This window comes from Gopherus evgoodei, chromosome 1 (assembly GCF_007399415.2).
Source record: "Gopherus evgoodei ecotype Sinaloan lineage chromosome 1, rGopEvg1_v1.p, whole genome shotgun sequence".
In the NCBI taxonomy this organism is placed as follows: Eukaryota; Metazoa; Chordata; order Testudines; family Testudinidae; genus Gopherus; species Gopherus evgoodei.
The window spans coordinates 215,873,070-215,890,559 of NC_044322.1; the positions used below are offsets into that span (position 1 = coordinate 215,873,070).

General features: G+C 44.7%; 1 protein-coding gene across 12 annotated transcripts in view; it reads right to left on the reverse strand.

Moving 5' to 3' along the window:
- ZNF384 (zinc finger protein 384) overlaps positions 1-17,490 on the reverse strand; it is a 33,717-nt gene that overhangs the window by 2,594 nt on the left and 13,633 nt on the right. For 10 of the 12 annotated variants that reach the window (XM_030535728.1, XM_030535695.1, XM_030535767.1 and 7 more), the window contains 3 exons: positions 2,074-2,298; positions 1,163-1,345; positions 317-395 (listed from right to left, as the gene is read on the reverse strand). In XM_030535728.1, the coding sequence (XP_030391588.1) occupies positions 317-395; positions 1,163-1,345; positions 2,074-2,298 (487 nt within the window). The remainder of the gene's footprint in view (positions 1-316; positions 396-1,162; positions 1,346-2,073; positions 2,299-17,490) is intronic. The other 2 variants (XM_030535776.1, XM_030535785.1) reach the window with 1 other exon arrangement.

A 17,490-nucleotide genomic window follows, 5' to 3' on the forward strand; every position in this document is an offset into this window, starting at 1 on the left:
AGTGCTACCAGCTCCTGTGACTTTACCACACGTTTCAGAATATCTGATGTTCTCCCGAGAGCCCCAGCTCCAGAGTATCATAGGGAAGAAAAGGTTGACCATGTGACCTCAAAAGCCAGACAGCAAATGAAAAGAATCCAATATTTTTCAAAATCTCTTATTATAGGGCTTTTTTGGGGGGTGGCAATGCTGCAAGTCTCCTCCTCTGCTGCAACTCCACCACACTTGGAGCAGCCGCCCTGGATTTCCCTGCTCTCCTCCCCTACAGCCCCGTGTGATCTCCCCACTGGAGCTTGGGGTAAGCTCACACCCTCACCTGCAGGTTGGAGAGCTGGGTGAAAGCCTTTTCACAGCCTGGGTGGGCACATTTGTAGGGTCGGTCCCCAGTGTGGATGCTGTCAGAGAGGAAGACACAAATAGGAAACAGTGAACAAGAAGTCAAAATGGATTCCATGCCCTGACAAGATCCCATAGCCACTCAAGCAGGAATGGGTGCGATGCTACCCGCAGACACTATTCTAACCTCACTGAGACAAGGGGGCCCTGCTCTGCTCCTATGCCCAGCTAGGAGAGAAACTGGGGAGATTATATAGGATCAGGCTGGGTACAGAGGATGACAGGACAGGAGTGACAGGCCACCTTGGTATCTGTAGCAGTGCCGGGAGAAGTGGCTGTATGTCCAGGTTCTCTGTCCCCAGCATAGTGTCCACATGACTAAGGTGCATCTCTGCCCATACAGTGCCAGAAGACATGCTCCTCCTCAGGCGCACACAAAATCTCTGCCTCTCAGGGTGATATCTGTGTCTCTGCGCCCCCTGCAATGTCAGGGAAAGCTTCCACACACTCAGTCTCAGTGCCCAACCCCCATAGTGCCAGGCTGGGATCCCTCATGACCAATGTCTCTCTCTCTGTGCCCCCCATGGTGCAAGACCAAGGATCCCCCAAGGCCAGAATGTGCCAACCTCTGCCCTGACGTGGTCAGTGTCTCCTGCGCAGCCTCCACTCCATCCTCTCTCTGGTGGGCCGCGTCCTCCTGGGGGTGCAGACTGCTGCATCCCCTGCCCGCCCCCTCGCATGCTCGGCGCGAGTACTCCACAGGTGCATGCCGGCGGTGGGGGGTGGGCAGGGCCAGGGCCAGGCCCCAGGCTCTTGTGGCCCTTACCGTGTGTGCTGCTGCAGGTGAGAGAGCTGGCGGAAGGCCTTCTGGCAGTAGCGGCAGGTGTAGGGCTTGGCCCCCGAGTGGATGCGGAGGTGCTGGGCCAGGTAGGACGTGTTGGCGAAGCTCTTGGAGCAGTGAGGACACTTGTGCGGCTTGACAATCGCTGTGTGAAGCTTGGAGTGGATCCTGCCGAAGAGGAGGAGGAGCAGCAGCAGTTGGACACGACCACCATCTGGCTAGTGTGGATGGAATTAGGGCACAAAGGGGGTGGGACAGCACCACGCTACCTGGCTACACAGGAACTCCAGACGTGGACTGAACCCACACACCCCCAGGGTGTACGAAAACAAGGCCTGTCTGCACCAGGGGGCCAGAGAGAGGAGCTGGACAGTCTAGACTGAGGGGCATTGGCAGAGCTGTGTGTGGGAAGCCCAGGACTGGAATAGCAGAGGGGTGGCAAGACAGGTGGTGGTATAGACAGAACTGTGTTGGGGGTGAGGGGGAAGTGGACTGCCCTATATCTACTCAAGACTCCCACTGGTAATGTCAGGCTAGGATTCACAGCAAGTATCACCACTCTTCAGATGCCCCTAAGAACAGGCTGTCCTGACTTTCACTGTGGCAACAGTCCCCACATGTTTGGGAGCACTACAGAACTGGTGTGTGTAGGAGATACCCAGCCTATGGGACACAGTGACTGCTCCAGTCACCTGCTCCTGTATTTTTCACTGCATGCATCCGATGAAGTGGGTTCTAGCCCACGAAAAATTATGCCCAAATAAATCTGTTAGTCTCTAAGGTGCCACAAGGACTCCTCATTTTTTCCTGAAACCTACCCCAGCCTAGTGTGTTTGCAGCATGCTGGGATGACGGCAACATGCAGTGAGCAAGGCCCCAGCCTTCTCCACCCTTACCGTGTGTGCTGCTGCAGGTGGGAGAGCTGGCGGAAGGCCTTCTGGCAGTAGCTGCACGTGTAGGGCTTGGCCCCTGAGTGGATGCGAATGTGCTGGGCCAGGTAGGAGCTGTTGGCAAAGCTCTTGGAGCAGTGAGGACACTTGTGTGGCTTTGTCTCCGTATGAGACTTGGAGTGGATCTGCATCTCCGACTTGGAATAGAACGTCAGCGAACACATCCGGCACCTGGGACCAGGATGAGGGGAAGAAAGAGTGTCATATGGAGCAGGCCCCAACATGTACCAAAATTAACAAGGTGGGGTCCTCACTATCAGAGGCTTAATGTCCCTCTGTGTCTCTGGGAAGACCCCACCTGGGATATTGTGCTCAGCTGTGGGCTTCTCAATCTCAGAAAAAGAGCAACTGATTGGGGGAGATCAGAGAAGAGCCACAGACACATTGCAGGGACCAGGCTGGTCAAGTTCTTGGGAGAGTCAGAGCTAAATCCACTTAGCTTGGTGAAGAGATGAGAAATGGGAGACAAGACAGCACCCTAGAAAGGGCATAAGCAGATAGGTATGATAGGAATAGAAATAAAAATTCCCAGACAAAAAACTTTGTTCATCTATTATTTATTTGTTGGGAGGGTGAAAAAAGGACAGAAAACCTGGGATTTCCAGGTTAAGGTTCCACTTCACAATAAAAGCTGGCCAGGAAGTGCTGGAATGTCTGCAAAAGCAGTTAAGATCACCACCACCTTAACTCTGCCCCCTCTTTGGAGAAGGTATTGTACTTGTACATTTTGAGTAGAATGTTGAAAATGAGAAGTACAGAGAATGCTTTTATAACTGGTTTCATATGTGCCTTGAATACCAAACATGATATTTCATCACCTCAACACTTTTATTGTTTCCGTAGCCCTGCTATATTTCATTATATTGCTCTAGGAGTTTGACCACATTAGCACTATGGTTATATGTATATCTGGTGGCACATGGGCTTTCTAAACAGCGGAAAATGATTGACCTCTGTCTGCTATTTATCAGTAATTGATAAAGAAAAGTTTTTTCCAAGGACTGCACATGGCTCCAAGTCACCATTTGTCTAATAGTGTCTAAAAGTTTTAATGAATGCTGCTGCAATGGAAAGGTAAGACTGTCTAAGTCTCTGGCTACTCTTCTGGGGGCAGAGTAATGTATGTTGTGACCTTAACTATTCATTTGTAGACTTTTCAATATTTTGTGGGTTTTTTAGCAAATTGAAACATGCCCATGGAATGTGCACTTGGAACTTCCAGGCTAATGTTTGAGAAAATTAAAAGGCCACCTAAAGGATTTTTCACTAATCCAAAGATTATTCCAACTTTCACTTCAGACTGATGACTTTTTTTGTCTGGGAATTTCCTTAAGTATTAAAAAATGTTTAAGAATTGCTTGGTGACAGGAGTCCCAGTAGATACTGGGAGTCAGCAGGAATTAGAACCCATTCTTCTCAGACATCCCCTCAAATTCAGACGTGGCTCTTCCCTCTCCCCAAGAAGATCCTTTCCCCTCCATGTGTTTGTGTCTACCCCATCCATCCCTTTCTCTCTCTCTCACACACACGCACACACAGCTATTCACATTAGGGCCATGTGACGGTTATGAAATATGCATCAGTTTGATTAGTATATGCAATGCAGAAAAGCATTTATCCAACACTTACCTGACACCTCCACAGATCCTATCCAGTCATGCCCTTGTTCCAAGTCCAGTTGCTGAAGTCCCACCTCCCTGGAGCAGATACCTACCATTGCTCAGAGCTCCTTCTTCCCCCACCATTCATTAACTCCTTTTTTCAGTCATTCCCACATTCATCTTCCCCTGGTTCTCATCCAATCTTTTTTCTGGATCCTAGTATAAGGTATGCATCCAAATAATGCACTGACACCACACTCGGCTATCTAATTCTCACGCTACCTGAGTGCGCCATAATCTTTTCAAGTCAAGTTAAATATCTCCCCAGACAATCATACGCACCAGTGTTCTCCTTCAGGACCAACAGAGCAGAAGACATTTTGAATGTTAACATTAAACTGTTTTGAAGACGTGAATATCCAAAAGAAGCATTAGAATGATTTCCAAGAATCAAAAGCTCATTTATTAACCCAAATGTTTTATCCAATTTGCCACAAACTTTCCAAAGATTTTCAACCCTGGACTTAGATACAGCATGTGAAATTTTGGGTGAATTTTTACCTCATACTTACAGGCTGGCTCACCACATGCTTGAACACAGATGCGGAAAAGAACATCCAGTTGAACACAACCTCCCAGCGCAATGCTGTGGTTAGGAGGGCTAATGTGACTAGAGGCTGTACAAGATATCAGGCAGATGTGCTGAACACTGGGTAGGAGTAATATTACCTCCATATAGCATTGGTGAGACTGTTACTGGAATATCATGGCATTCACACTTCAAAAATGACGTTGAAAAAACTGGACAGGGCTCAGAGAAGACTGGTTTTGTTCAATATCTTCATTAATGATCTGGAGGATGGCGTGGACTGCACTCTCAGTAAGTTTGCAGATGAAACTAAATTAGGAGGAGTGGTAGATACACTGAAGGATAGGGATAGGATACAGAGGGACCCAGACAAATTAGAGGATTGGGCCAAAAGAAACATGATGAGATTCAACAAGGACAAGTGCAGAGACCTGCACTTAGGATGGAAGAATTCCATGCACTGCTACAGACTAGGGACTGAATGGCTAGGCAGCAGTTCTGCAGAAAAGGACCTAGGGATTACAGTGGATGAGAAGCTGGATATGAATCAACAGCGTGCCCTTGTTGCCAAGAAGGCTAATGGCATTTTGGGCTGTAAAAGTAGGGGTGTTGCCAGCAGATTGAGGGACGTGATCATTCCCCTCTATTTGACATTGGTGAGGCCTTATCTGGAGTTCTGTGTCCAGTTTTGGATTTTGTGGAAAAATTGGAAAGAGTCCAGCAGAGGGCAACAAAAATGCTTAGGGGGCCAGAGCACATGACTTATGAGGAGAGGCTGAGGGAACTGGGATTGTTTAGTCTGCAGAAGAGAAGAATGAGGGGGGATTTGAAAGTCGCTTTCAACTACTTGAAAGGGGATTCCAAAGAGGATGGATATAGACTGTTCTCAGTGGTACCAGATGACAGAACAAGGAGTAATGGTCTCAAGTTGCAGTGGGGGAGGTTTAGGCTGGAAATTAGAAAAAAAACTTTTTCACTCAGAGAGTGGTGAAGTACTGGAATGGGTTACCTAGGGACATGGTGGAATCTCCTTCATTAGAGGTTTTTAAGGCCCAGCTTGACAATGCCCTGGCTGGGATGATTTAGTTGGGAATTGGTCCTGCTTTGAGCAGGGGGCTGGACTAGATGACCTCCTGAGGTCTGTTCCAAGCCTGATAGTCTATGATTCTATAAGAATGATTCACGGTTTGGAAAACCTGTTTGCCTGAGAGACTGAAGGAGTCCAATGTATTAGCTTGTTTCAAAGCTTAGGCAAAGAGGTGATTTGATCACTGTCTCTAAGTAACTATATGGGGGAGAAAATATCCAAGAGTAGAGGACCCTTTAAAGTAGCAAAAAGTGCATAATGAGATCCCAAGGCCAGAAGCAGAAGTCAGAAAAATTCGAACCGGAAAGAAGACAAATTTTCAACAGTGAGGGTATTTTACCATTGAAACAATTTACAAAAGCATGTGGTAGATTCTCTGTCATCTGGAGTCTAAGTCACGACTGGAGGACAGATTTTTAGGTGTGCTTAGTGCCGTTTTGAAAATCCAGCCTTAGATATCTTTCTAACAGATCTGTTCCAGTTTCAACCTAAGTTATTGGATTTGATGCAGGAGGTCTGACTCTATGATCACAACAGTCCTTTTAGGCCTTAAAAAAAAAATCAATGAATATTGTCACAGTATCAAATCTAAATAGTAACATTCACTGAATTCCCATTTGGAAATAATTTTGTAATGCAATAAAAAAAGTCGTCAGGTTTGCCTGCTAGGGTTCTCATGACATACAGGGTATATAAACACTCCTTTTCCCTGCTCTAATATGGCTTCAGGTAAAATGCAGGCAAATAAATTGGCTAGTTGATATGGAAGGATGACACTACCTTTGGGATGAACCTCGAATGAGGACACAGGTAAACCTTGTCCTTAAAGGATATAGCATAGAGAGGCCCAGACATTAAGGCAATAGAGCTCTCCTACTCTTCTGGCCAAGGTGATGGCAACCAAAAATGTCACCTTTGTTTATAGATGCAGCAGAGAGCAAATAGCTAACACTCAAACAAGGGACCAATAAGGCTTGATAACACTAAGTTTAGCTCTCACAGAGGAACAGGGTCTTGCACCTGAGGATCTAATTTGATTAGGCCTTTCAAAAACCTTATGGATATGTCATTAAAGAAAATAAAGCAATTATCCATCCTTGAGTTGAAGGTTGAAACAGCTGCCATGTGTAGTTTGATCAAACTAACAGCCAACAGCTCATGTTTCAGGTACAATTAGTCCACAATATGTTGAACCAAAGAACAGGACAGTGGTATCACAGACTGGTGAGACAAGATGCAAAAAAGTCTCCACTTAGAGAGATAAGTAGCTCCTGTAAAACACCACTTACTATTTAGCAGGATCTCTTAAATCTCTTTCAAGAAAGACCGCTCTCTAATATCTAGCCAGGAGCATCCATACAGTTAAATGAATGGATTGTAGGCTCAGATGGAATAGGTAACTGATCATGGGAGATTGGGTCCAAGTCTAGTGGAAGTGAGATTGAAGGATTCACTGACAATGCCAAGAGAGTGGAGAACCAGTGTTGGGAGTCTCACTGGGGATATAAGTTAGACTCTGTCCTGGTCCTATCTTGTCTTATCTTTAGTAATACCACATGAATATGCAGGATTGGGGGGAAAAGCACAGAGAAGCCTGCTTGACCACTGCAGCAAATACATATCTGTCAGGGAACCAAGCTGTGATCCTGTAGGGAACAGAACTGTTGACTTTTTCTGCTGGTTCTTGATGCAACTAGATCTAGCTAGAGAAACTCACCGTGATGGAAGATGTATCTGCCATATCTGGATGAAGAGATCACTTGTGGTAACTTGTAAATGATTAACCCAGGCAGTCTGCTAAATTATTTTGGACCCCCAAGAGGCAAGAAGCTTCTATATCTATCAAGTTGGCAATGCAGAGCTCCCAAAGCAGAGCTGACTCTTGACCGAGTAGAGAACAGCAGGCTCCTCCCTGCGTGTTGAGGTAGAACATTGCCGCTGTGTTGTCTGTGAGGACTAACATGCTGTTTCCCTTGATAGGTGGCAGAAACACTTGGTATGCCAGTCTGTCAGCTTTCAGCTCTCTGATGCTGATGTGTAAAGGTAAGTCCTCTGGGTACCATAAACCCTGAGTCTATAGAGAATCCTGATTGGCCTCCCCAGCCAAGGGCATGTGTGTCCATCACTAACATGAGTGTCTGTTGTGGGCCCGCAAAGGGACCTTATCCACCAATATAGGGAGGTGAGGACATAGGAAGGCACCCTCATCACTGAGTCTAGATGACAGCTCAGCAAAAAGATTGACATCAGCCCACCCTGTAGAACTCTAGGGAGCAGTCTGCGTATCGAACCAAGGAAATGCAGGAGGCTATATGCCTCAAGAGCCTCAAATGATTTCATATGTTGTGACTGGCTGAGCTTCCATATCTATAAAACAATTGATCAAATTGCCTGAAACCTTTAGTCTGGAAGAAAAACTGTCTTGAGTAGAGTCCAGTACAGCCCCTATAAAACTGGACCAGGGAGAGGAGAGACTTGTCAGCATTGGCTAGCAGTCCCAGAGCATTGAATATTGACTGGATGAGCTATACACTGCACTGAACCTGAAGTCTAGATCAACCCTTGACAAGCCAGTCATCCAGGTAGGGTTAAACTTGAACTCCCAATTTTTTGAGGAATGCAGCTACTACTGCCATACCTTTTGTAACGACTCAGGGAGCTGGTGACAGGCTATATGGTAGTACAGTGAACTGCTAATGATTTTGATTTACTAGAAATCTGAGGTACTTCCCGTGAGCTTGGTTGACTGCCACATGAAAGCAGACATCTTTAAAGCTGAGGGCAGCATACTAATCTCCTCCCTGAATTGTGGGGACAATACAAGCTAAGGTAGCCATGCAACACCATCCTTTTACAGAAATTGTTAAGTTGACGCAGAACTAAAATTGGTCTGAGAAACTGCTCCCCATCCCTTTGCTATTAGAAAAACAGAGGGAATAAAACTCCACCCCTCTGAGACACTATGGAACTCCTTTAAGGCCCCCATAGAAGGAGAGATTGTACATCCTGGAGGAGCATCTTGTGAGAGCGGTCCCTGAAGAGGGACGGGGATGGAGGAATTGAAATAAACTGGACACACTGGTCCGAAGTAATTTGGGACCAAGCACCAAGGAAGTGGGACAGAGTGTTTGCAAAAGTGGGGAAATTTGGGTCTGGAGAGATGGAGACTGGTATGGTGACCTTGACAGGTCCACCAAAATGACTGTTTGGCACTTTCTGGATGTCTTGAAGGGCCTGGAGCTGGAGCCAAAGCAACAGGATGGGGACGTCTGCACCTATGACCCCTGGCCTTTTTTTGACAGGTCTTGCCAGAGGTGCATCTGCTAAGGTCAACAGTGCTTTTTGACTGGAGCAGGAGTGTACAAACCTAGGATCTTTAAGGTGGTCCTTTAGCCTTGGAGCTTGCTGTCCACTTGGTCTGAGAACAGAGAAGGATTAGAAGGATTCTCAAAAGACAAGTCTTCAATAGTATTCTGGACTTTGCAGGGAAGACCATAAGACTGTAACCACAAGGGATCCCCCACATTAGCACCCACAGACGCCATGGTTCTAGATGCTGAGAATGCTGCGCCCAGTCCAGTGTGCAGCAATGTTCTCACTAAGAGCCTGCCCTTGTTCACCAAGGAAGAGAACTCCTGCTTAGCGTTCTCAGGAAGCAGTTCTTTGAACCTCTCCATGACGCCCCAGAAATTAAAATCATACCACCCCAGCAGAGCCTGTTGGTTGGCAATTCAAATCTGCAATACCCCAGTTGAATAAATCTTCCTCCAAAAAAAGTCCAATCTCTTCGTGTCCTTTGATTCTCGGGGTGGGTGGAGGGGAACGACAGGACACAGCCAGATGCCCTGTTACACACACTCATTAGCTACTGTAACGACTAATGACCCTGAAGGTGGGTGGGAGTAAAGATATTCAAAGCCTTGGAACGGCAGATAGGACTTTCTCTCTGCCTGCTTTGAGCTGGGAGGCAACGAAGGGTCTGTCACAGAGCTTTCATAGAATCTAGTATTGCCTCATTAACTAGCAGTGCTACCCTAGAGGGACGTATCCCTAACAAAATGTCAGATGTGAGGACTCCCTGACCTTTTCAAATATGAATGCTCAAGTCTGAAGCCACCCTCTAATGATTCCTGATAAGCCTGAAAGTCACCAGGAGGGGTGAAATTGCCTCCGAGGAAACTGCCTCGTCCAGAGAGCACGAGGAGGAAGCCAAGACTGGAGGAGGTTGAATTTCTTCCACAGACTGTTCCTCTGCTTCCAGTGCCTCTTCTTGATGCTTAGTACCAGGCTTGGTACTGGACACTGAAGATGGAGCAGCTCAGAGTGAGGACAACACCTGCCTAGATGAGGGCATGGAGCAGGCATGATGAGGGGAGGATCCAGAAGCTGTGGAGGAAATCCCAGAGGTTCCAAAAAGGTCACTGATATGAGGCTGGACCCCAGTGACCTCCCATGGTAGCTCCCATCATGGGGTCACAATGGTAGGCAGAGAGAGAAGATCTCAGAGGGGACTGGTGGGTTCTGCTCTGAGATTGTGAGATGTAAGATCCAACCTCTGAGTCTGATGACAAAGTTTCCCCTTCCCCTTCCTCTGAGGCGCTGCTTCAGTTGGTGCTGGGGACCAGCACCGAGAACCTAGTGATGGACAAAGTGTCACCATCATTGCTGGCTTCCCCTTAGACAGTACTACTGGGCTGACTGTTTGGGAATTAAGCACCTGGTGTAATCCTGCAAGTTGCAGTGTTGGTGCTGGGGGATCCAACTCCTGTACTGCCAGCAGCATCAGCACCAAAAGGCAGTGCAAATTCTTTGCCACTGCGAATCCCTCCACGGTAGCCAGCATAGAGACTGTACCTTGCTGCGGTGCCACTGAAGTTAGCGGGTGGGTGGGCTCAAAGGTACTTGAGCCAAGTTTGCTGACTTAGGCACTGACTTGGAGGGGGAGTGCTTTGATTTCAAATGCACTCCATTGAACTCGTTCTCCTACCCGACTTAGAGGGTGGAGATATTCTCCTGGTCAGAATCTCTTTGGAAGATTTATTTCTTCTTCGGCATGTGTGCAGATGATCAGTGCCAGGACTCTGACAATGTTCCAGGCATGCTTCTCACTGAAGCTGCAGTTCTCAGCACCAAACTGGACTGGGGCAGCTCCGATGGTGGTCTGAACGCCATCTCCCTATGCTTTTTCATTCTAGGTTTGAATTGCTGTTCTTTTATGTATGCTTCGTGCAGGCACTTAAGACAACTATTGTACGGGTTGCTCAATGGCATAGGCTTTGAGCAAGAAGCGCACTGATTGAAGCCCAGTAACCAGGGCACAGAGAAAACCATTCTGTCAATGAACAGGGCCTCCAACAACTGTCACCAGCAGTAGGAAGGAATTGAGGGAGCATAGGGGCAGCTCTGCCCTTTATACCTGCACACATTAATGTGTGGGAGCAGAGGATGCTCGAGCTGCCCTACGGGTTAAAAAAAAGTTTCTGATGGCCATGTGCTGTGTGCACATACACCAAGAACAGGATGCACATGTGCAATCACTGGAAAAACTCTTTTTCCATTATAAGAGTCTCTACCACTCAGACAAAATGAAACTGATCAATGGGAAATTTTGTACGTGTGATCCTTGGCTAGAAGGCAAGTTTGTGGGGACATTGTAAAGAGTTCTTTAGTTTGAGAAATGGGATGTTTTTCACTTTAGGAAAAGTTTTCACAAATATTTTTGCACCAAATATTATGCATCAGAGCAGTGTGGCCTTGAAACTCATTTAGTTGCTCTGCTTTCCTCACCAAGGCCCATGGCCTTAAAGGAGTTGCCTTTTAGTTCTTGTATAATGGCTTTTCATCTACAAATCTAGGAAAGCTTTACAGAAAGGTCAGTTTCATCCTCAAAGAGAAACAGAGGCAGTCAGAGTTGAATGAAGTGACTTGCCCAAAATTACACAGCAAGTCAGCAGTAGAGCTGCCAAACTCCTGGTCATGGACCTGGACCAACATATCTCTTATAGTCACCGTATGTTGCAATACCTCCAATAAAGGTTGCTGAAGGGATCTCCTTTAATTTTTCCATTATTTATAAACTTTGTTAAATGCGCACCGTAAAGCCAGAAATTCTCTAGGTCGGTCTCTGCCCAAGGGAGGTTTGTTTTTTTAAAGTCAGACTGAAAACAATTTTGCCATATTTTCAGAATAAAATCATTTAAAATAATGTGATTTATTTAAAAAGCCTTTTTGGCACCTGAGTAGAAGGGGAAGTAGAAACTTGATGCTGAGGAAAGAGATTATCCTTAGGTCACATGCCCTTTTGGTGTTTGGGTGCTAAATGCAGACAGATTTTTCAATTATAACCATTTAAAGAGTATTTCATCCATGCTATATTTAAAATGATTCCTGGGTGTTTTTGTAAAACAACCGTTTCTCACTATTCTAATAGTACAGTAACTCCTCATTTAACGTTGTAATTATGTTCCTGAAAAATGCGACTTCAAGCGAAACAATGTTAAGCAAATTCAATTTCCCCATAAGAATTAATGTAAATGGGAGGGTTAGATTCCAGGGAAATTTTTTTCACCAGACAAAAAAACTACACCTCTACCCTGATATAACACGACCTGATACAACACGAATTCGGATATAACATGGTAAAGCAACGCTACAGGGGGCGGGGGGGGGCTGCGCACTCCAGTGGATCAAAGCAAGTTCGATATAACACAGTTTCACCTATAACACAGTAAGATTTTTTGGCTCCCAAGGACAATGTTATATTGAGGTAGGGGTGTAAATATTATATAGATATACACACAGTATACATTTTAAACAATTTAATATTGTTCACAACTATAATGATTGTGAAGCTTGGTTGAGGTGGTGAAGTAAGAAGGTAGGATATTTCCCAGGGAATGCCTTGCTGCTAAATGATGAACTAGCACTCGGCTGAGCCCTCAAGGGTTAACATGTTGTTGATGTCGCCTTTCACACAAGGCAGCATGACCACGAGGGTGGGGAGACAGCATGGCGGGGGGTGAGGGGAAGAAGAGAGATGCACACTGCCCCTTTAAGTAAGCTGACCTATTCTTAAGTACATTGTCTTTTTAAGTCAGGAAGATGAGACAGCAAGTGCTGCCCCAAGCTCTCTCTGTCACTCTCCGTTCGTGTACCCTCCCTGCTCTATATGGAGAAGGAGTAAGTGGGGTGCAGGAGCAGGGGGGAGGGGGACACCCTGACATTACCCCCCCGCACAGCAAGCAGGAGTCTCTGGGAGCAGCCCCAAGGCAGAGGGCAGGAGCAGCACATGGCAGTGCGGGGAGGGACAGCTGAACTGCCAACAATTGATAGCCTGCAATTGATAGCCTTAGGGGAGTGGGGAGCTGATAGGGGGGCTACTGATCCACCCTGGTTCCAAACCCCCACCAGCTAGCTGCAACAGGCTGCTCCTCCTGCAAGCAGTGGACAAAGTAGACAGCTGCCAAACGATGTTAGAAGGGAGCATTGCACAACTTTAAACAAGCATGTTCCCAGACTGATCAGCAACGTAACAATGAAACGTTAACCAGGATGACTTTAAGTGAGGAGTTACTGTATCACACATGGGGGTGTAACAATTTTGTATGAAATTCTAGATTGTATTAAAAGATTTGGGAAATTCTGCAAGAAGGTAGTGATCCGTATTCCAGACAGCTTCATATTACCTGGAAACTGGAATTGTCAATGCATACAACCAATGGTCCACCCAAACTAGTGTCCTGTATCCAACAGCCACCAGGACCGCATGCTTCAGAGGGAGGTGTAAGCAGCCACCTAGTGGACAGTTATGAAATAATCTGCCCAAAGGAGAAGTTTCTTCCAAACCCCAAGCAGTGATTTGGCTTATGCCTGAAGCAAGAGGAGTTACCTACCTCTACAATACATTTGTATTTATTATATACACACATATATAATTAACCAGTGGAACTTATTATCCTATTGAGACTAAGAGCTTAGCTGGATTCAAAATAGGTTATTTATATGGATAATGAGAAAGTTTAAGTTACCTTAGGTAAGAAAATAATTTCCTTTTATAAAATTTTTGAATTTGCTGCCTCTCAATTTCATTGAAGGTCTCCCTGCCCTTGCATTATGATAAAAGTTTAACAAGGGCAACTTAATCAACCTTTTTTCTACTCCATTCATTAGTCTGTATTCCTCTCACGCATCTGTTCTCTCAACTCAACAGTCCCAATCTCCCCAAGCCTCTAATCATTTTCACTCCGTCTCTGAACCACCACTGTTTTGGTATGTCCTTTTTGAGAGGGAGGCCCAGAAATTGCAGGTGAAGTCCTTTATACAATGACATAAATATTCCCAAAATTATTACTCATCCCACTGTATGTGTGTTTCAACAGTTTTGTTTTTCTCAACTGGTGCTGCACACTGTAGTTTCAATGAAAATTTATTCTCAGTGGAGCCCAGGATTTTTCCTGAGTGATTAGGGTTATATAGTTTCCAACATGTCAAAGGAATTCAAATTACTTCTTCCAGTATGCATTACCTTAACAGTGTGCAGTTACACAGAAGCCCTCACAACATGGAAATGCCAAAGTTCAGGATGGATGTGCAGCCTTAACTCTGTCCCCATAAATCTGGGTGATTGTGACACTATCTTCAAGAACGCAATCACACTTATATTCACGAGACCCTGGCTTCATCTGGTGCCCAGAGACAACTGAATAGTACTTTTGCCTGCTCACTGTTCAATTAACAGTTCCTCTGCCTCACTCACTGGGCCTTGTTTAACTGTATGAGGCAAGAAGCCTGCAGAAACACAACTAGATAATAATGGTATGCAAGGATTTTGATTCAAGTGCTTAACCATACAATGTATTGTATTTAGTTATTAAATCCAGTTTTTACATTATTCTAAATGTTCCTCTGAGTCTGGTATAAGCTTTAGGAAGTCAGCATGGTCCAGCAGACAAAAGAAGGACTTGACTCAAGGTTTCATATACATAATAGTAGTTTATGAGGAGGACAAAAGAGCATTGCAGATTAAAAATAACATCTGAAAGCCAGACAACTCGGAGGTTACTCTAAGAACAAAACTGGAAAGAAGGGAGATGCAAAATTAAAGTAGCTTAAGCAACTTTGTCTCCCAAGCCACCCTTCATTCAAACTAAAGACTAAATTTTATGCCTGCACATGGCAGGGTATGTATAGTATCCATGTTCTTAATTACACTGTTCAGTCATCCTACTAATGTACATACTATCAAATCTATATGTGCCACCTACACTCAGCTAGCCATCCCAGCCATATACAGTCCTCCTGTCATCTGAGGTGGCTTGACAAGACCAGACAATACCCTACATCATCTTTCCACAAGACAGCAACACTAATACCTGCTTTCTTTTTGTAAGCACACCAGTGACCTGCCAAACACCTATGCTAGCTTCTCATTACTGAGCAGTCACATCAGTTCCTGGAAACTTCAAACACGTTAACACTTTTCTGTTTGCATTTGGTTGGATTTCCTGAGGCTACAGATGCCATAAAATAAGTACATCATCCTGGTCCAACTAGATACATCACAGAATATCAGAGTTGGAAGGGACCTCAGGAGATCATCTAGTCCAACCTCTTGCTCAAAGCAGGACCAGTCCCCAACTAAATCATCCCAGCCAGGGCTTTGCCAAGCCTGACTTCAATCCTGCTATATAAAGTGAGGAGAATGTGAGCCAACTTGTCTAGCTTTGTTAAGGAGGCTGTAGGTTTCTGAAAGTCCTCAGGTGAAGCCTCCAACACAGCAGTCAAAATCAACTTACAGCACGACATTGATGCTTATCACAGAAATCTACTAGGCTCAATAACTCCAATTGTTTGTAAGTGGTGAATGAGGAGGCCCCATGACTGGAGAATTTAAGCTCTCGATTATTTAAAAAGTTAGATATCTATGTGTTGTGCCTGTCACTATAGCACCCAAGTTCTGTATATATTTGATATTCTATATATATTTGATCTTACATATGTGACTCAACTTACTAATGTAGTGTCATTTTCCTGAATCTCCAAACAACCGGTTCTGGTCACTGCAGCTATTCAGAGCTTTGCTAAGTAACAGTACAATCAAGTGAAATTAACCACCACTCTTGTCAGCTCAGGACTGTTATTCAAAACCCAGCCTATGACAGTGAACCTTATGAAGATGTCAATTTCACATTTCTGGATTGCATGGGAAAGCTCTGGGAGAGGCCTCTTACCTATAAGGTGTGCCCTACATTTTCTTTTGGTTAAGCTAAACAGATTGAGCTCTTTAAGTCTCTTACTACAAGACATTTTTTCCAGCCCTCAAATAATTTTTATGACTTTTCTCCAAACACTCAATATCCTCAATTTTTTCAACACCCCTTTCAAAGTGCAGATGCCAGAAATGGATGCACTGTTCCAGGATCATTCTCACCAATGCCATAGACGAGGGGAGGCAACCTCTGGCACGCATGCTGAAGCTGATTTTCAGTGGCACTCATGCTGCCCGGGTCCTGGCCACCAGTCCAGGGGGCTCTGCATTTTAATTTAATTTTAAATGAAACTTCTTAAACATTTTAAAAACCTTATTTACTTTACATACAACAATAGTTTACTTATATATTATAGAGTTATAGAAAAAGACCTTCTAAAAACGTTAAAATGTATTACTGGCACGCCAAACCTTAAATTAGAGTGAACAAATGAGGACTTGGCACACCACTTGTGAAAGACTGCCAAACCCTGCCATAGACAGAAGTAAAACCACCTCCCTACTGTTGCTCATACATACAAGGATCAGGGCCACCAGTTTGAATCAGTGTTGCACTGGGAGCTCCTGTTAAGTTATTTATCCACTATGACACAATCCTTTAGAGAGTCACTGCTTTCGGTGGTACAGTCTGTAGGTATGGCCTGCATTTTTTGATTCCTAGGTGTATAACTTGGCATTTGGCTGTACTAAAATCCATTTTATTTGAATGGGCCCATCTTACCAAATGATCCAGACTGCTCTGTATGACTACAATATCCTCGTTATCTACCACTCCGCCAATCTGTGTGTCATCTGTAAATTTTATCAGCAGTAATTTTATATTTACTTTCCAGATCATTGATGAAAATATTGAACAGTTCTGAGCCTAAATCTAATCCCTGAAGAACACAACTAGAAACATCGCTATTAGATGAGGATTCCTCACTGACCACTGTTTTTAAGATCCATCAGTTAGCCAATTCTTAATCCATTTAATGTGTACACTATTGTTTTGTATTATACCAGATTTTTAATCAGAATGTCATGCAGTACCAAGTTTGGGCTTTCAGTACTGGGAAGCTGGCAGAGGCAATGGTGACTCATTAACCTACTGCTGATGTGGAACTAGATGTTAACCAGTATACTAATTACACACAAAAAAATACATTTAAAGAAGAGTGAGACTGCAAAGTCAAGCACTTGAAAGATAGGAAATGTCAGCAATAAGGAGGCCTTTGCAACAAGTTTGATGGATAGAAATAACAGCATTGATACATAATAGACTTGGCACCACATGGCATTTTGATTGAAGAAATTAAACAGTATAAAACCGGCATGGCACACGTTAAATGGATTAAACTTGGGGTTAATGATAGGTCTCAAAAAGTAACTGCAAACAAGGAATCATCATCAAACCAGTAGACTTCTAATGGGGTCCCACAGGGACCAGTTCTTGGCCCTATGCTATTTAATATTTTTATCGATGACTTAAAAGAAAAAACAAAATCATCACTGGTAAAGTTTGCAGATGATGCACATATATTGGGGAAGAGGTAAATGATGAAGAGGACAAGTCACTGATACAGAGCAATCTGGATCACTTGGTAAACTGGGCATAAATACTGAGTTTTCCTATGGCTAAACGTAAATATATACAGCTAGGAACAAAGAACGTAGGCCATACTCACACAATGGGGGACTCTCTCCTGGGAAACAGTGACTCTGGAAAAGATTTGGGGATCATGGTGGCTAAACAGCTGAACACGAGCTCCCAGTGCAGCGCCATGGCCAAAAGAAGCTAATGCAATCCTTGGATGCATCAACAGGGAAATCTCCAGCA